General features: G+C 37.5%; 2 protein-coding genes across 3 annotated transcripts; one reads left to right on the forward strand and one right to left on the reverse strand.

Annotated features, from left to right (window-relative positions):
* Positions 1-252: 252 nt before the first annotated feature.
* LOC111243469 (nitric oxide synthase-interacting protein) lies at positions 253-5,192 on the reverse strand. The gene is made up of 5 exons (XM_022789096.2): positions 4,978-5,192; positions 4,176-4,261; positions 3,675-3,915; positions 1,609-1,866; positions 253-1,170 (listed from the first exon to the last, which is right to left on the reverse strand). The coding sequence occupies exons 1-5, from the start codon at positions 5,050-5,052 to the stop codon at positions 1,024-1,026; spliced, it is 807 nt and encodes a 268-aa protein (XP_022644831.1). The 5' UTR covers positions 5,053-5,192; the 3' UTR covers positions 253-1,023.
* Positions 5,193-6,229: 1,037 nt separating this feature from the next.
* Positions 6,230-10,723, forward strand: Alg11 (ALG11 alpha-1,2-mannosyltransferase). Of its 2 annotated transcripts, none has more exons than XM_022789095.2 (8): positions 6,230-6,458; positions 6,921-7,142; positions 7,530-7,679; positions 8,055-8,194; positions 8,360-8,584; positions 9,199-9,460; positions 9,716-10,006; positions 10,313-10,723. In XM_022789095.2, the coding sequence occupies exons 2-8, from the start codon at positions 6,931-6,933 to the stop codon at positions 10,458-10,460; spliced, it is 1,428 nt and encodes a 475-aa protein (XP_022644830.1). In that variant the 5' UTR covers positions 6,230-6,458; positions 6,921-6,930; the 3' UTR covers positions 10,461-10,723. The 2 variants fall into 2 exon arrangements, with proteins under 2 accessions (XP_022644830.1, XP_022644829.1); XM_022789094.2 differs by having other exon boundaries at positions 6,231-6,458; positions 6,927-7,142.
* Positions 10,724-19,279: the final 8,556 nt, after the last annotated feature.

Below are 19,279 nucleotides of genomic sequence, written 5' to 3' on the forward strand. Positions count from 1 at the left end.
TCGCACCTTAATAGCCGTAAGAACCATGGTACTAGCTAGGTCCATTATGCTAAATAATCCTTACAAAGCTTACGCACTTGAAAGTAGCATTTATGTTTATCGCGCAGTTTATTTCTATGTCGCAAGAAACGGCTAGTTTGATTTCAGTTGTTTGGCAGTTGTATATTTCCATGACCTTGTCAAATTTTATTTATGTAGGCATCTTTTCAAATAAAAAACTATTCTAATGTAATATGTTATCGAATACAAAGGTTGACAACTACCACAGTATGGCATATAGTAACGTGGCAATTTATTCGAACAGAACAATGTAGTCATAAGTACCTAGAGTCAACCATAAAATGAATCTGATTATGTTTCAGTGCATTAACGGAACTACAGTATATGCGCTTGCCAATTAGCCATAATGTTTTGTTCTCTATATATTGTGCAAATTCAACTAAAAATAAGAAACCCAAATATAATAGATATTGTAATGTCGTTAACGTGTTTATCGCAAAAGTTAAAATAAGTGCATGCTTTTTGTAATTTGAATTCAAAAATTCGCTACACTTTAGAAGAAATTAATTAGGCAGATATATATATATGTATATATATACACAACTTTTATACACATGTACAGACCAGGGTTAGCCATAATCTTCTCTTGCGTGTGAGTAAACACCACAAAGAAGTATTCAGTTATTTTACCCCAACTGTGTGAAACTACTAAGCGTTGCAGCTTTTTCATTGTGTGTACACTGTTGCCGTCTGGCTGGATTCAACCTCTACTGTATTTTATAACATACTGTCTCATTTGCACTTTTCTAAGTTTTACGTTAAATATTATTATATTTTTCTGTTTACATTATTTTATTTATACATTTTTCTGTTTTCCCTTAGTGCTACTCACAAATTGTTGTTTCGCATTTCGAAGGAAGCATTTGTCTACAATTGATCAAATAAATGTCAGAGTCTACTCATGGTGGCCTACAGCAGCGGTTACCACTGCATAAATTAATGGATGGATTTTGATGTGAGATGTTATGACTGAAGAACAGGTTTTTGGACCGATGCTGTTAACTGGTCGTTCGTAGATGAGAAGCCGGTGCCTCCACGTTGCATAATAATAATATCTTTCTGCTCAAGCTTCATTCCGTTAATCGGATCAATGCCGTCCTTCTTTATTACCTGAAAAATTAGTGACAGACATCTTGTAGCACCGCCTTCTAAATAAGATCATATGAAAAAACTATTCTTATATATGCCTTGCTCAGCCTGGAATAATGCACTCAAAAATGGCCGCAAGCACAAAGCTTTGCAGCACCATGTATTCGATTTAGTCGGCGTGACAACCCTCCATGACGTGTAGCTAGAAGCAACTCATTTACTAGATGGTGGCTGGGTGCATGGAGTGGCGGAAATTGATGGCTCGTACTCACAATCAAGTGTAAAGTTTTGAGAAAATAAATATGAAACAAGTAAAAAGCTGGAACTTTCAAGCACATGTGGTTTTAAACAGCTGCTTGTTTTGGCACAAGCTTGGAGACTGCATTTATCGTACAGCGATTGTGAAACGACCAGATGAGCATAATAACTTAAATAAAATGTTCATACTTGAGTTTTTACCTTCTCGAGACATTCTACCGTGACTACATTTCCCGATGTCCTAAGATACGCGCACGGAACAGAGTTACTGAGAACGTCGTGTGAAACTGCACACATATAACGGGCTTTTTTTGCGATAAGAGATTTGCCTTGGCCATCATCGGGAAGCAGAGTCCATCGTACAGGGTACAATTTCTTGGCTTTAATAGGTTTACCACTCATTGGACATAATACCTCCGTGTCTGGTGCCTTCAAAGGTGCCGTAGAACTTGTAGAAGCCTAAAAAGACCATAAACAATGAAATTAACCATTATGCATGGACAAGCTCTGCAACAATATATGTCCTACAGTTAGATGATCCATTCCAAAAATTATGCAGCATTCCATATGGATGCTTGTTATCTGGAATTGAGAATTTCTTGCCATGTGAGGCATATTTCCATAGGTAAGTAGAAAAGTCCATTTTAGTAGCTGCCGGACAATTTGAAACACAATGTTCGGCGACGAACTTTTTGGCATTCAACCCAAGTAGACGTGGTCCTCCTAGCTTACAGGGTCCTCCTATAAGAAAAAGATACTTTTCCATCTGCCTTAAAAGTTTCACAGAGTAACTCATTAGATTACTCGCTGTTCTGCGTAGACATTAGACAAACTTGTCTTATTCTCTTTTAGACGGTTCAGTGGAAGGTTATGCAAAAGTGATTTCAAAAAATATACAGGGGAACATCGACTGCACGGCGGCGAGTGGCCTCCTCGTCAACTCTACTAAATGTACGCTATGAACAAGATCGGGACCCAACAACGACGACCCCACTTCATGGAACACCGTTAACTTCTTTCGAAGTAACTACAAATCAGCTAAAACAGAAGCTTCAACACTTTTAGGGTCACTTATTGTATCAAAAGGATCTCATCTTCGGAGATAATATGAGAGATATAGCTCATATCAAGTATTTTTTTGGTTGCGACTCATTGCAACAACTGGTACTTCCTCCGATTGCACGGTAATACCTGTATTTCAGTCGTGTGTATGCCTTCATATATAATACGGTTCACCTCCTTAGGTCTCAAACTGATGTCAATGAAACAGATAGCCGATGTTCGTCTCTCATCGTTCCAGAGGCAACAAACTGCTCTGTCAGTATGATTTCATGGTTTTGGAATCGACACAAAGATCAGGTTAATCCTTTTGTAGGTTGCGTCATATCTCTAATCTTCACCAAATGAACTGGTTACTGCTGTAGCATTGGTATAACTTGAACTCTTAATAAAATCATTTATTATAGCTATTAGGCTAAATTGTGCCTGATTAAAAATCAGTCTAAAAGGAATGGGACATTAGAGTAACACGCAAAACGTTGTTTGAACAGCTACGTATTACTAACGATCTTCTCAATGGATTAGCTTAAGAACAGTATAATAATCACCAGCGGTTCAATGCGTTATTTTTGGTGACTAAAGGGACATTTTTTGAACACAGAACTCCCCGGATAGCAAAAGGACTTCGTCTTCATGTTAGTCTTGTAAAAGCTCATGCCTGTTCTTACGGGCCAAGGACTGAGATTAGAAGTTCTTTGCTTAAATTTAACACGCGTAAACGAACAATAATATTGTACAGTTACTAAAATTAGCATAAACCTCAAAGTTCGAATTTGGTAGGGGACCCAAGACCGGACGGCTTTTATCCCACTTCCTCAACACAGGAAACACAATATCACGTAAGCGGGATTACATTTGAAACCACTAGACTGCCAGAAACCATATCTTAGATTCTACTTAATGTGAATATAAGAAAATAAGTTCTGTCAGATCACGAGAGCTTTTATTAAAAAATTGTCACTGCCATAGCCATTTTACGTTTACAAGGTCACTTTGCCTAAAAAGATCAGAAGTTGGCAGCAAATCATGGGGTGCGTTTAGATAAACGTTTTCGTTAAATAATTGTAAATGCCTTGAGGATGCTGATGAATATTGAGGTACAACTTGTTCATCAACTTATTAAAATCTTTGGCAAGCCGACAACTATTGCAACGAAATTACAAAGCCAATCTAAGGTAAGTTAACCAGAAAAAAACGAGATTACTGACCTGTGGAGTAAGAGAAGGGATCCAAAAAGAAGGCAACGCGGGCTTGTCTTCATTGTTTTTTATGGATGTTAAATGTTTTAACTTTTTGGCTTCAGGTGGCTTTAACTCATCGTCGCGTTTATCCTTTTGCTGTTTTTCGAACGCCTTCTGCTTTTTTGCAATGGCTAATTTTTGTTTAACGATATACTCGAGAATTGCTTCGCGGTCATACAGATACCCTTCAGGTGTAATCACTGGATCACTGTGATTAACACACAAAAAAAGAGGCTTCATTAGTCCTTGCTGTTAAGTTATGCTGTAGGAACCAGCAAAAAAACAGAACAGGCTTTTGACTCTTCAATTGTTTGGTTCTAGTTGGATCATACGTCTGGTAAGGTGTAATGTTATCGTTTCTGTGGGTGTCATTTTCTCTGCGGCGAAGTATTTCCTGACTTAGTCTAAAACAATAAAACCATTGGTACCATGGGCGCATGACACTTGGTTAGAACCAATCAGACTAACCGACATGGATGGAGAGTGAGACAACAACAATCGAATTCTCTCTGGGCATCCTTCCCCAGACGCTCCTTTTGTGTCCCATAACCACCCTGCAAAAAAAACGAACCGTATAATAAGAATTTTGGTAGTAACACAAAAAGTAATACACTTCGACGTTGTATTTATATTTGGGAACCTACCCGACTTTCACTTTTAGGTACAAGGTTTGTACTGTAGCCTCGGGAGTGTAAGACAGAATGGTCTTGTGAGCTCAGGAATACTCATTTTATATGACAATTATGCCCAGACGTGATAAACAGGACTTCAAGGCTGACTTTTATGCGTACTGTAACGTCGTCCTGTCTACAGTGAATTGCTCCGAAATACCTACTTCGTATGCTGGTATTAGCCGACAGAACCTAAAGTCGACACTTCATAACATGTTAAAACTAACTCTTATAGTAATAAAATTTGAATAGATTTTTCATTATCTTCTGCAACAATCATGACACAGTTTTTGCACACAATCGTATACATGATATTAAATATTTTAAAACAAAACTTGTTGTGTGCAGTCTGTCGTGGATCAGCTCTGGCCCGATTAAAAAACGCGACTATTGTTGCTGCCGCCTAATTTTGTGCGCACAACTGCTATAAAAGATAATGGTAATAATACGCCATAATGAATTGATAATGTTGTGACAATTTTGAAGGTAAGCGAACAACAGAGACATTTGTCAAGCGCCTATGGGCAATAACGGAGTATATACACTAGAATAGACTTAGTGCTGGCATTATCCAATAGATACACGCGATCTGAAATTACCATTTTCATATCTTTCATCTTCTCGTGGTACGTGTACACACTCCCCGCAGTGCAATTTTTAGCGTGTCGGGTCATCTTTAAACTCCTCAGGTCGAATCGAAATGTTAAAACACGAGTAACAACCGATTGAGCATAAAACTGGAAACTGAAAATGGACTAAATCACTCGTCACAGCCAATTGGTCGAGTCTATATATATTTAAGCAAACACTCGATCAACACGTTCTAAAGGAAATATTGCAGTTCTCGGTTTTCAAAGTTGTTTACCAACAAATAAGGGAGCGGTGATAAACGCATTGCGGGCAGCAAGTGTGCTATGGCAAACGATACATGTCCAGTTTCTGATGTACCTAGTATTAGTATCCAGTTTCTGCAACACTAGTCAATCTATTGAAGACGTTAACTTGCAGTAAGCCAGCTCTGATTGGCTTCGTATGCTGCTTAGGCTGAGCCCTTGCATATCCTTCTGTGAATTCTTATGTATTTCTTATAGCGCGTTAATATACTGTCAAATGTTGTATGAATTTATATACATACATGTGTATATGCCTATTGGCGTAAAAGTCTTAAATTCACAGAATTACTTATACTCAATATATAAACTGTAGCCCTAATCCTGAAAAATATTTCTGTCCTTTCTAATCTATCAAGATGCAGTTTATTTATGATAAGTATTTACCAAGAAAAGTGCAGGTGATCTTTAAACTAGCATATATTGAAGCACTTCGCTTTATTTAGAATTTATTCCCTTCACTAGAGGCTATCGATACTTTTCTTTAATTGTTCTTGAACTGTTTTGTTTCTTTCATTTATTCTTAAGCCATCAATGACTTGTTTAGTAAACACATATCATAAATTACACTTTAATAAACTGAGCTAAACGTTTGGCGTTTTACGTCTGGTACCGGCGCTAGTCATATTTCCATCAGACAGACATCAACAGACAGACGGCCGGCTGGCTTCCAGCCATTACGAAATAAGTCGTGTGTCTATGCCCAAATTCGGACCCTAACTTAATTCGAATTCCTAACACTATCCTAAACTGTTATGTACAACGTCATTATGGGGACACCCTCTGCTATACTACAAACGAATAACTATCAAAATTAGAACCGGCACCTCTAGAGTAGCTTCTCATACACTGGCATAATACAGCCGATTTAGGCGCAATATATAGTGACTTTCCACATTGTTTCCCTCTCCACGTCAACGAAGTCGGCCCAGTACCAGACACGCTCATTTTTGTTCTATGTGGTTCCTGCAAAGGTCGTTGATTCCCCAGCGTTCTTCTTGTATTATGCAGCATACGTGAAGCAATCCGAATGAATTTCTTCTCTCCTATTCGTTTACAGCTGGCGACAGAATTTCAGCTGGCCGCAATGAAAACTCTAGAATTAAGCGTATAAGTGGATCCTAAAGTGTACACGCGGTTGATCGTGATCTGAGCGTCCAAGGGAGAACAGACCTGCGACAGATTTTCGGGTATGACTATATTATTTTCATGGTTGAGACGATGATGGCAAGTGCCGCGCTGTCATCAAACTTAGGTTCCGAAAATTCTAAGAGACACTGACGTGTCCTTATACATGCGGCCTGTACATGTTCACGAAGGTATTTTTTTCTAATTCGGAAAAACTTATCATTTTAGAAAATCTTCTCATAAGTACCTATAGTTTTTACGAAGTAGCCATTTGGTCTTAAAGTTCGTGATCAAATGAGCTATGCTATTGTTTTGGTTGAAACATATAAGTCAGGCCTGAAGGTGCAGTAGTTGCAGTGGCCAGTATTTACGATGGTTGTTCGCAATAAAACCGATCGTCGATAATGCTTATGAGTTCGATCTATCGGCTGTGACCTGCAAAAACACTCTTGAATACAATGAGGCTATCATGAACGATTCTGGCTAAGGTGTGCTATTTTCTTCGTTTCCGTTATTCTACCGAGGGCCAGGTGCATGAAAAGCGCGACAATGTCACTCTATATTACGCTGTTTACGATTGCCCTCTTCTTCACAAACGTGTTGGCATTTGTGGCAATGTACGTACGTAGTCGAAAACAAAGCCAAACAGGCGAAAAACGAAGTTATGGCTTTTTTCATCCATACTGCAATGCTGCAGGCGGCGGCGAACGTGTTCTTTGGACAGCGATCTTGACCATCCAGGAAAAGTACGTTTTCGCCTTCACAATTTAGAAAAGTGTATGATGTTATACGAAAAAAAATGTATGAAGAATTATTAATGAACTCAAACACCATTTTTGACAGCTTTTGGCACATAACGATCAATTCGTTGAGGGGCATATCATTTTTGAACAGCTTAATTTAAAAAATCTTTTTTTTTTCAGAAATACATTGGGATCGTCGTTTTTTTTTTGAAAAAGTAGATCTTATGCCTTTTGTAAAGTACTAGTATCAGGTGGCCGTGACATATAGCGTTACCTTTACATCTTGCTCCGCAAGGTATATTAGATGCGTGTTATGATCACGGTAAAAAAAATTGTTACTCAGCTGTGTACCTAAAGTGATGTCTAAAATGGTATTTAATCATTTTCTAGCTATCCAGATGTGGCCATTGTCATCTACACAGGAGACACCGATGCCACCCCAGATGAGATCATTGCGAACGCAGAAAGGGTCTTCCAAGTGCGGCTGCTTCGTCCAGTACAGTTTGTCTATCTTCAGTCGCGTTTTTTGCTTGAAGCCAAGTAGGTTGATTTCCCTGCGCTGGTCACTACATTAACAATTTACGCATATTTGTTGCTGCTAGTGCAATGTTGACGCGATGCCAGGTGTGAAATTCGAAACATTTATTTAACTACTTGTTAATCATAGATCTGTAATAAACAAGTAGATAAACAAACGTAGACACATCACAACAAATCGCATTTTTATTATTATTGAGTTTTAGTTGCGTAACATTAACTACTAATAAATTTTTCATTAACATGTACTCTGTTATGCGACATTACAGAGCTTATTGAAATGAGTTTGGTTTTCCCAAAGAATATTCAAAGTGGCAGTTTCTTACCCTAAGTATGACCATTAACAAGGTACTCGTTGAACCGATTCTTGCATTACAGGTATTATCCAGTGTTTACATTGCTGTTGCAGAGTCTAGCCTCTGTGCTAGTTGGTCTCGAAGCTATCCTAAAATTCACTCCAGATGTCTATTTTGACACCATGGGTTTCGCTTTTACATTGCCAGTATTCAAAATGTTTGGTACGAATATTTACGAATATTAGGTACTTTGTGCTTCAATTATACATTGACAATTCAACATTATTGTGCAATAAAGTACATCCATTATCTATTACACCATATGATCGTACGGCAGTGTATGTTCGTTTACGGTCAGAAGACAGATATTGAGGGATTTCTTTACAGGAGGATGTCAAACGGCTTCGTATGTTCATTTCTCGACGATAAGCACAGACATGCTGTGCGCTGTTCACTCGCGCCGTCCCGGAGTAACTAATCGTGAAGTGATCTGCCGAAGCCGTATACTCAGCATTGCCAAGCTTATATACTACAAGGCTTTCGCCGCAATCTACGGCTGGATAGGTTGTCTGTTTAGCGACACTACGATGGTGAATTCCAGCTGGACAAATGGTTAGTAAAATCCATCCATCTATGTACATGCACACCGCTTGCATTGACCCTTGTTTTTATCCTACCTTTATTTGCTTAGCGCCTTACTCAAATTTTAATGCCACTAACGATACGTGAAACTGACCGGGAAAGAATTTATTAAACAAAATTAAAATTAAAAAAATCTCAATGAAAAATTGTTTTTCTTAAAGTATATGCAAATTAATTTTTATATTTATTATTATGAAGATGAATTTTAGAGGGTAATTGTAAGTTTTCGTTATTCACCCAGACTAGAACTAGAAAATAAAATCGTTCTCTATCGCAAATTATTTTATACAAACTGTAATTAAATGTTGAGTAAATGGCATATTAGGACATGTTAGGGCATATTAGGTTCTTTAACAGTATTATACCCCAAAAAATGAACTGAATCAGTGAGGCAATTAGTTGCAGCATCAGTGCTGACTATTGTTAAGGTTTTACCAGCCTAATGGAGGTTGCATTTATTCATGGAGTATCTTGAAGCCAAATGAAGCATGTATGGTAAATATTTATAAGCGATAGTTGATCTGCATAAAAGTCATCTAGATAAAACATGTAATACTCGTTATATTTACTTTATGTCGATACAGGGCATGTTTCAGAAATTTGGGGTGTAACATGTCATCTTCTCTACCCGCCGTGTTCTGTGGAAAAATTCTATGATTTGAAATCTATTGCAAATCCTGAAAAAGAGTTTCGAATTGTGTCTTTGGCGCAGTTCAGACCTGAAAAGGATCACCTAAAGCAGCTCGCCGCGCTTAAGGTTCTACAGAAGCAGCTAGCTCCTGAAGAGTTTCAGCGGGTCAAACTTGTGCTCGTCGGAAGTTGTAGAAACCAAGAAGACCAGGAAAGGTACCTTTTTTTAATATGGAATATGATGAACAGGGAATTGTTTACCGGTTATTCCGGAAACGGCCTTGTCATGCATGTTGCATAATATTTTGTAATCGACGAAGAAATATTGAAGCATTCATTAATAACTAAAGGCTTTATAAATTATTTCGTTCGATATCATGGAAATAAAATAAACATCTATACTTAATTATGCTGTGCATTCTTCGATAAAAAACCCGTGCCTAACATTAAGGGTGCATGAAATTATTACAGGGTACAGGATCTGAAGCTTCAAACCGACTTCCTTGAACTGAGTGACAACGTTGAGTTTGCCGTCGACGTCCAATTTTCAGAATTAAAAAAGGAGATGGCGAAGGCTTCAGCGGCAATTCATACGATGTGGAATGAACACTTCGGCATCGCCGTAGTTGAGTGCCTTGCAGCAGGACTGATAACAGTTGTTCACGATTCTGGTGGACCAAAGGAAGACATAATCCGACCGGGATGTGGGTTTACAGCGATTACAGCTGAGGACTTCGCAAAACAGATCGCTCAGATTATCAGGTACCATTATTCGAATAAAGGTTTTGTAAAACATAAGTCTGAGTATATATTAAACAAAAAGAACGAGTGAAACGTAAATACTCTATGTACATATTCACGAAAGTACAGTATTTTTATACTTCTATCGTTTTCTTTTTTTTTTGTATCTAAGTTATACTATTCGCAAATGACACTACTCATCACTAAATCGGTATACTGAACGCATTCTTATTTGGTATAACTTAAGTGCTCGGCTTGTGATCTCCTTTTATTTGGCTATGTTTCCGCAAACCTCTATCGTTAACGTAGTGAACGTTCCATTTTTAGGATGACTCCTTCCGAGAGGCAAAAGATAAGTGATGCAGCTAAGCGCTCAATGGATCGATTCACGGAAGGTAAATTCAAGAGTAGTTTTCTTAAGATCGTGAGGACTTACATCGAGAATCAACGGCCGGCAGAACGCATAACAACCTAAGCTGAACATGCAAAGAGTTCCAATTTGTACCAACCGCTGTTATATGTTCAAGTTAAATACAACTTAATGTATAAAATGAAATACGGGGTGACTCGGTCGTCGCAACGGCGAAAACAGCCACCAAGTCAAGCCAAAGGTCTACCGACGGATAACCGTCAGCTGGGACTTTCTCTACATGAGGCGTTCAGTGTAACTTGTACTGTACATTTTTCACCCAAATTACGGTGCATTTAATACATTCGAGCATTACTTGTAATTATTTATATCAGCTTCTTTTCATTTCCTCTTGTTAAACGAACACATTCGTTGATGATTGGTACAGCAGAGAGTTAGCAATATGTATATCAGGACTGACAATGATCTCGCGGCTTTTTCTGCTAGGGCTGTCCAAAAGCTCTTTCGTAAATATGAAATTATTCACTTGCCTATTTGTAATCACCGTACGGTACTACGCTCATTTTACAGCGAGCTCCGTACAGTTCACCTGAATAAGCATAATTAGCATTAAGAACATTTCGTTAAAATAGGTTTCATTGAGTAAATGGATGCTGTAATTCATAAGTCTGGCAAGCAACTTCTTGAGGGGACGTTGTTTAACATAAAGCTTATGAGCTTTATGAGCATTTTTTAGCTCTTAGCCTAATAGGCGTATATGCTACGGCGGGACTCGGTGCAAGTCCCGCCGTATAGTAGGTAGAGTTAAGTTGGTGCAACTTAACTCTACCTACAATTGCCTCAAGGTTTCCCTTTTACTTTATTTCCTCTAGGAATTAACACTTACTTTTGAAGGCAACATACCCTTGCTGAAGTCGTTGCTGTTTTCTATAGTTGATCTTGTTCAGTTCCGAAATGTTTTTTTAAACAGTTCTGCTTTCCTTTTACATTGCGATTCTTTTTGGCAATTCCGTATTAGTCGCCTTCTCCGACAGCATCTCTGTGCTTCTTTACTGTCTTTCTATTATTCGTATTTATTTTCGTTTTTGAGCTATCCCAAAAAATTCCCATCTCTTTAGAGGGTCCTATTTGTCCGTCTTATTTCGTCGTACATAGTTTTGTGAAAAATACATCACAGTTGCGAACTGAGGCAACATATAATTTTTCAAAATTAGGCTTAATTCTTTAGCTTACCGATTAATATCTTAGAGCTACCCATTGGGTTAACCTTCAAATTGTACTTAAATTGTCAGTTTGTCCGTTGCGCTCTTTAGCATCGTTTGCTATTTTTATCCCCAATCTCCTGTACCAATTACTATTAATTTCTTGTGACATAAAGCTCTCCAAGCTAACATCGATGAATCTCTTCTTTCCGGATATTCAGGAACTCACCCATAAGCTAGCCTTTTTATGTCATTTGAGCATAAACTTCACCATTCTGTCCTTAGTGTCCTAATTGTTGCTTCAACCGAAATCACTGATAACAATGACTCGGTAAACCTTTTTATCACCACTCTCCCCTTTTTTATTTCACAATTTTTATTAAACATATATAAGCACTCGACACAGAATACAGTGTCTACCGAATACAGTGTCTTTAAAAGTTCGCGTAAATGTCTTGCTTATGCAATAATTGGATGAAAATACAGACTTTAGGATTCATGCAATACAAAAGTTAACGATAACTTACTATAAGTCAAAAACATATACAGCCATATACAACTATTTAAAGCGCCTTTTTACGGATATAACCAGTATATGTTACCCATTCATACCTCTTAGAGAACATTTTCAAATTTTAAAAGCTGATATTACATCAAGCAGCTTTTAAAATGTTTACATCATTTTTTTCGGATTGACCATGCTGACCGAGCGGTAGTTGTAGAAGCACGCTGGCTGACTCCGACGAGAATTTATCTTTACTTATATCATATGCAACCGGTGAGCAAGCTTTGCAAGGGACGTGAAGTCACAGCGACGCTACAGTCAGGTAGTTTACCAAATCGTCACACAGGCATGATTCTTTGATGTTTTTGAACTTAAACAACAACCTTGTACGCTCCAGCAAAAACCGTTTTTCCCGCGTGAATATCTACAGGTTTTCATCTCCGCGTCAAATAGCTTGGAAGTCATCCCACGTTGCTTTGCTGTCTACAACGGATTCAAACCGGTATTGAGCTGGACCTAAAAAATCCATAAGCAATTTCAAACAGGTGTTGATGCGGCCAACCGTAAATACTTTTTCCTGCTTCCAGGACCTCCACTTGTTGACCCATCGCTAAGGCTTCAAGAAGTCAAAATACTGGTAGCTTCGGCGGCGACACAACTCCCTCTCTTTTAAACGCTTGACAAAAAAACCGCAGTCTTGTGGCTTGGTTGACCACCTGGTCCATCCTATATTTAATCAACCGCTGTGCGAATTGTACTGATGATACACTCGTATCGGCATAAATGCGATTCATTCGCTTTACACCTTGTTCTTATATAGCTATAGGGACGGAAACACCTAGGACTTGATAAGTTATTGGCTAAGCATCGTAACATCATATATTTAGGAGCAATAAGGAAATTGTTTATCCTCGAAGTATAAATTACCCTATTCACCGTATACACAATGTACTGCATTGCCGAGTTATCTGTTAATACCTGTAACTGATCATCTTCTCATACTTGTTGTTAAGTATATCGCACATGTACAGGAAAACCTCAAATTGGCATGCGTAACATACATCGACGTATTTACAACATATTCAGCTATGCGTGCTATGCATTGATATTGTGATCAATTCGCCGAGATGTTGGAACTTTGTCGAAAAGTTCAACCTTGTAGTTGTTTAATACTACCCTAAAACTCCCGGGGATTTCCATAATAATCGCAAATGGCGAATACATTAATAACTTAATCAATGTAAGTTAATAAGTTAATCAATGTAACCTAAATATGGTCATTCAAAGTTAAGGCAGTCACGTCGTACACTACTGATTCAAATTATTCTGCTACTATAGGTTTACATGGTCTGCTTTACGTGCATGTGACGTGAATCTGAAGTAAATCAAATGAATGCCTAAGTAATGTGTGCATCTTTGTTGGTAATCCGGTTTGATGGCTATTACTGTACTTCTATTAGCAGTTGTTTGTAGCTCAGGCTTAGGTAAGAACCGGCTATATAAAACAAAGCAACAAACACCTTTAATTAATTTTGAAAAACAAGCCACGCGGATATTCGATCTACTACAAACAGATGTGAGCGTGTGCTTGCTTTCGTCATCTTGAATCGTGTTACAGTGCTTGGTTAGCCTGGTGTTTGCAATTTTTGACGTTCATATTATTTTAGGAGAGATAACAAATTACTTCCCGAAAAACTGGGCTACTTCTCCCAAAAAGCCCTGTCCATTTTAGTCGTCAAAGCATGTATAAGATATAGAAGTCGTTTTGGCTTTTATGAGCTTATTCGATGTTCGAACTTGGCCATTGGGTACTAATATTTCAACTGTCGAAATGGGTCCCGATTTATTCTCAAACTCAGACTTCACTCATATTAGCTTCAGCATAATGTGATCATGGTTATAATCATTCTTGTGTAAATATTTTTTCAAGATCTGCACTGTTTATTTGAACAGTTACTCATCAATCAGCGTTGCATGCATCCAGTGGCACAATAATTGAGATATTTTTGTTAGTTGAAATTGAGATTATTAGGATGCTTCTGAGCTCATCGAACTTGCCTACCAACCAGTTTTTAAAGCTACCTTTCAGCACATGACCAGGATTCGTACAAGGTGAAAATGGGTCGAAACGTTGGAAATGTCAATTTTGATGCCGCAGATCGGAACGCCCGACGTACATAGATGGTTCAGGCGAGAGCGACGTAAACTGGTTGTGCATGGTATGGCCACGACAAAAATAAAAGCAATTCCGAGCGGAGTAAATCCGGCAATGCTTGCTGTTTTATTGTGTACGAGGCTCTGCATGCATTTTATTTTAGGTTCGCGGCTCCTCTAGCCAGATTTTATCCCCTCAGCCCATTAAATCCCACTGTGCATACGTTTATGTAAAAATTGTATGTGATTATTAAACTAAAACATGCATGTATTCCAGTATTTGTAATAGCCGCAGCTCGTACTTGTAGTTGTGTTGAATGAGACGAGCGTCCCCTAGATTAATCTAGTGTCATACATAAATACTAAAAAAGACGAAAACTCTTCGCTTCCTTTGAAAAGTTTCCAATTCATCTTACAGTTGCTTCCAATGAAGAACTGAACATGGAGACAAAAGAACATAATCAAAATTTTTATGCCTATTTTGCTTGGGTGAACGAAAATTAGGAGGCGATTCAGTGGAAGTCGTACTTCACATATAAACCTGAGGCGTTCAGAAGGCAGCAAATAAAATTAAAGCAAGTCTAGTGTGCCTTCAGAGCGAGGTCATTTTAGAGAATAGATATAATTATACATATCATATATATTATGCATAACGCCAACGCATATGCATTATGGTATATTACGTAAGAGTTTATAGAGCACCATTAATAAACTATGAGGTTACTTGTAGTATGCGTTACGGATATACACATATTCCGTTAAATGGCCTTTGTATATAATCATTGAGCAAAAGTTTTTCCATTACATTGATGCGTTCTTCATACTGAGAGAAGCCTTATAAAAGATAATATAGAAATATGTATAATGTCTAAATTCAACTCATGTTAAGAAATACCTCCTACATATATATACCTTCGTTCTGTTCTTTTGTCAAGAGAATAGATTCGAATACCACCAAAATGTAGCTCACATCAGCCCCTATAATTTTCTTTTAGACATATAAGAGCTGTTCTTGGTTGGCAACCGCCTAAAGAAGTTAGTTTCAAAAATGCACTTCATTGACAGATACACATTGCCGGAGATAATAATGGTATTAGGAAAGATACGGTTAAGGATACGCAAGTATAATATAGATATCACTATAAACATTGTTGTTACTGCAGCAACAGATTCTTTGGGAAAACAGTAATCTCATTCTAGTTGTAGCTTATATAGTTTCTAATTTTAGAGCAATGAGCTTAATCTTGATCAGAATGCTCGAAATAAGCTCCAGCTAGTGTTCTTAAGTAAATAAAAATATAAAAAAATAATAAAAACATGTTTGCGGACCAATGATAGGCTTAGATTGTTAGATAACGTTTTTTGTGGTTGGACACCAAAGGGCTCTGTTGTGTGCTTGCTAACATAAATATTTTAGGCTTAGATAAATTCGAGTATATGAATAAATTTGCTGTAGAGATCGTGTAATCTTTTTTATTAACGGTATTCCGCAGACGGTATTCTGACTTCTTCAAAAGTAAATAAGGTCACGAAGGTTCGAATCTAATGCTGATCGGTTTATATATCGTATCGGGCAATATTTTTCCTACTTTCGCTTTTCTGCTATTGTGCCAGTAGTGTGCAAAATGGTCTTCCTTATTGCGTACAAAGAGTATCATAAAGTCACTTGTTGACGGACCTGACCATTTATTCTGTTAGAGGCTTCACATCATCATCTTTATGACGATGCATCTTTATCAAATCCCTACTCCGAAAGACACTTCTAAGCATATTTTATCTCGCATAGTCTATATCTCATCACTAGATAATTTAACTGGTAATTGGTCTGACTCTGAGTCAAATTCTCTACATCTCAGCTCATTTAAAGGCCAGGCATTTTAATGTTCAACAGGCAATCTCTTACATCCATAATTTATAAACTACTTTCGATTTTCTTTAGAAATGTTTCACAAAATATTTCGCAGTATCCACTAGTGAAATGAGTCATTCCCTTCTGTTATCTTTATGTGGTATAAATAACATAACGAAGAATCGTATAGTTAGTGTGTCTTGACCAGTCCATTTATGTGTCAGGGAAGCGTCATACTCATATATCGTACCCTTAGCGTAACCTAATTCCCGTAGGTGGCCATTCCATCTATGTCGGTCGAATAATAAAACAAAGAACAGATCATTGATATTGTTATAAGATTACATAGAAACCTCTTCATTTTCTCGTAGCACGATAAGTTTTGCAATTACAGGTAGGTCCTATCGATTCCCGTCTCGCGCCGTTTTTTGCTAAAAAGTCATTTACCCACGGCATTTAAAAAATGTGCTATTGCGAAGAATTTTACAAGCTTAAAGGTACAGCATGCGTGTTTGTGTTGAGCTTGGTAGCTAAACCATACTTCAAGTACACTTTAAAGTGTGCGAGGTAAGGTGGGTGTATTCGCATGGAGGAACGTACACGTAATATACGCGCGCACTGTGCACGATCTCTGAGATACCTAACTATTTTCAGCCGATGGTTTTCTAGCAAAACACCATATCTTATTCTCATTTCGTTGCATAACGTAATTATTAGAGATAGAAACATCAACTTTAGATACAATTGATATTTTGTAGAAAGTTTCACGGAAAGACAAGGTGAAATATTGCTTAAAGAGATAATTTCTTTTTAAGTATCGTGGTTAACAGTGTTAGCATTTATTCGATATAGAATTAATCAGCATTAATTGGTCTGTAACGAAAACTTCGTTATCGATATACATATATATCTTGCTAAGAATTCCTAATTAAAAAAAAATATATTTTGTTCGAGATACACGCTCTATGACATAACGATTTATGCTGAAGAAGTTGTATGATCATAATTTCATATGCAACTTACGGATTGCGCAATTCTTGAGTACATCTTATGTGCACACACACAAAAACAACAATACAATACAAAAACAAAATTATATGGTGAGTACGATGTGCTAAGATAGTTACTGACGTAGTCGGACAATGCGTGTAGATTTGGATAGACGAATGGAGGTCATGGCTTATTATAAGCGTGGCAATGTAATGTCGCAAATGATAGTGATCTAGTATCAAACGAATAAAACAACGTTACTTAGCTACTTCCATAGGAGTGTAGATAAAGGCTTTATGAAAAAAACTCGTGGTAAACGATTATAGCGAGACACGTAGTTGTAGACGGACGTCTATGCGCGATACGGACAATTTGTCAACACCCCTTCTCCAATTTACCCAATATATAGTATCACAGTATCTACTGCATCAATAGACAATCAGTCGCATTTGTCCCACTGATTAGTATTAATTAGAAAACTCAATATCTGACTGTATCTTAACTGTAATATTTAGACTATCATTTTGCCAAAAGCATGCTATTTTAGTGTATTAAACATTTACTTTTTAAGTACAGAAGCTACATGTTTAGACAATAATCGTTCTCAGAATAGTTTGTACAACATATCGGTTCTTTTCTTATATGCAAAAAGGAAACATAGCTTGACACAAATTCAAAGCCCACATATTTTTCAAATGCCGCTTAATAATGGTGAATAAATGGGTTTCAATAAAAATTGGCCGATTAAGTGAAAAGATTCAACGCGCATTGTGCAAATAAATGAGCCTATAAACATAAATCTTTAAAAGCAAGCGGCAGTTGTACTCCTTGTGTAACTGGCTTTAAGAAGTACCTGTAGATGTTATCTTACAGATTTGTGAAGAGAAACTCTCTGTGGTTACTTTAGTCTTATCTTACTGACCTAAGTGTGGGCAGATTGCCAATACTAGTAGCTCCTTGCGGCTTCTATCTATCTATTTATTTATCATTTCCATCAAACCTGTTTTTGCATTTGCATTTCCTACTTCGAACTAACAAGTAACCCATCCCAAGCGGTTAAGTGTATAACATTATCTTCTTACTAGAAACAGCCTGACTTTTGTATCAATAAAACTTTTCTTTATTTCACTTTTATCTAATTCGAGAGATCCCGTCACGTGATACACTGATCACCTCGTTGCCAATATGTCACGAAATCTTCACATGATATAATAAGACATAGTTGAAAACGAAGCATTACTGCTGCAACTGAGAATATTGCTATATATATATATATATATATATATATATATATATATATATATATATATATATATATAAAGTAGCGTTATTATAGGGGTATAAGCGCTATCCTTGGCCACATTACAAACAGTAGTTAATTTGAATAACACTCAGTGCAACAATAGGGGCTGTACAGTGACATACGCTTTCTAGCAAGTGCATGTAACAAAAAAATAGGCGCATTTAGTCCTATAGTCATGTTCAACAGCCGAAGCAATTCTTTGCCAAACCATAGCCAGGAGAGGAACGTCGGGGCTCCGCATACGCCTGTAGTTTGCTCGTTGCTCTTAGTTTAGAAAGTTTTCGAACAAAACCTTGGCTCTGTCCGGCGGTAGGATGTACACAGAATTTTCGAATCATCGGGCAAGTACAAGCGAGTCATTTCATAGTAGATCCTACTAAATGGTGTTGTCTCAGCTTATATTCGACAACTTCTATTAGTATATATAATGATCGTAATATATCGATATTTTGAACATGCCGTAACTTATTGTCCTGTCTTCGCACATGAACACGTTGTAGATGCTTATTCGCTAAACCATTATGACAGCTTACTTACGATCGTTTCAGTTACTTGTATGCTTTTACATTGAATATATGTACTATTTTGATATCTTTAAGCGACAACAAGGGCACGGTGTAGACATTTCGAATTTGACATGGCTAGAGAGTCAAGTGAATGCGTATTTACAAAAAAATTAACAGTGAAAACTGTATACATCACTTTTTCGCTGCCTTTTTCACGTGTACTTAGCTGCTTGTTTCAGAAACAAAGTATAGTATGCAGCGGAATTGTCGCGTGACCCGATAGTGATGAAAACAATACTAGATCGCGAATGTCGATGCTGGAACGGTGCATGCACGTATTTATCAGTCACCTCAAGGTTCCTACACCTTTATTCCTCAATAAAACGCGCAATCGTAAAAGGTCGCATCGTAACCA

The sequence above is a fragment of the Varroa destructor genome, unplaced genomic scaffold (assembly GCF_002443255.2).
Source record: "Varroa destructor unplaced genomic scaffold, Vdes_3.0 BEIS01000001.1, whole genome shotgun sequence".
Lineage (NCBI taxonomy): Eukaryota > Metazoa > Arthropoda > Arachnida > Mesostigmata > Varroidae > Varroa > Varroa destructor.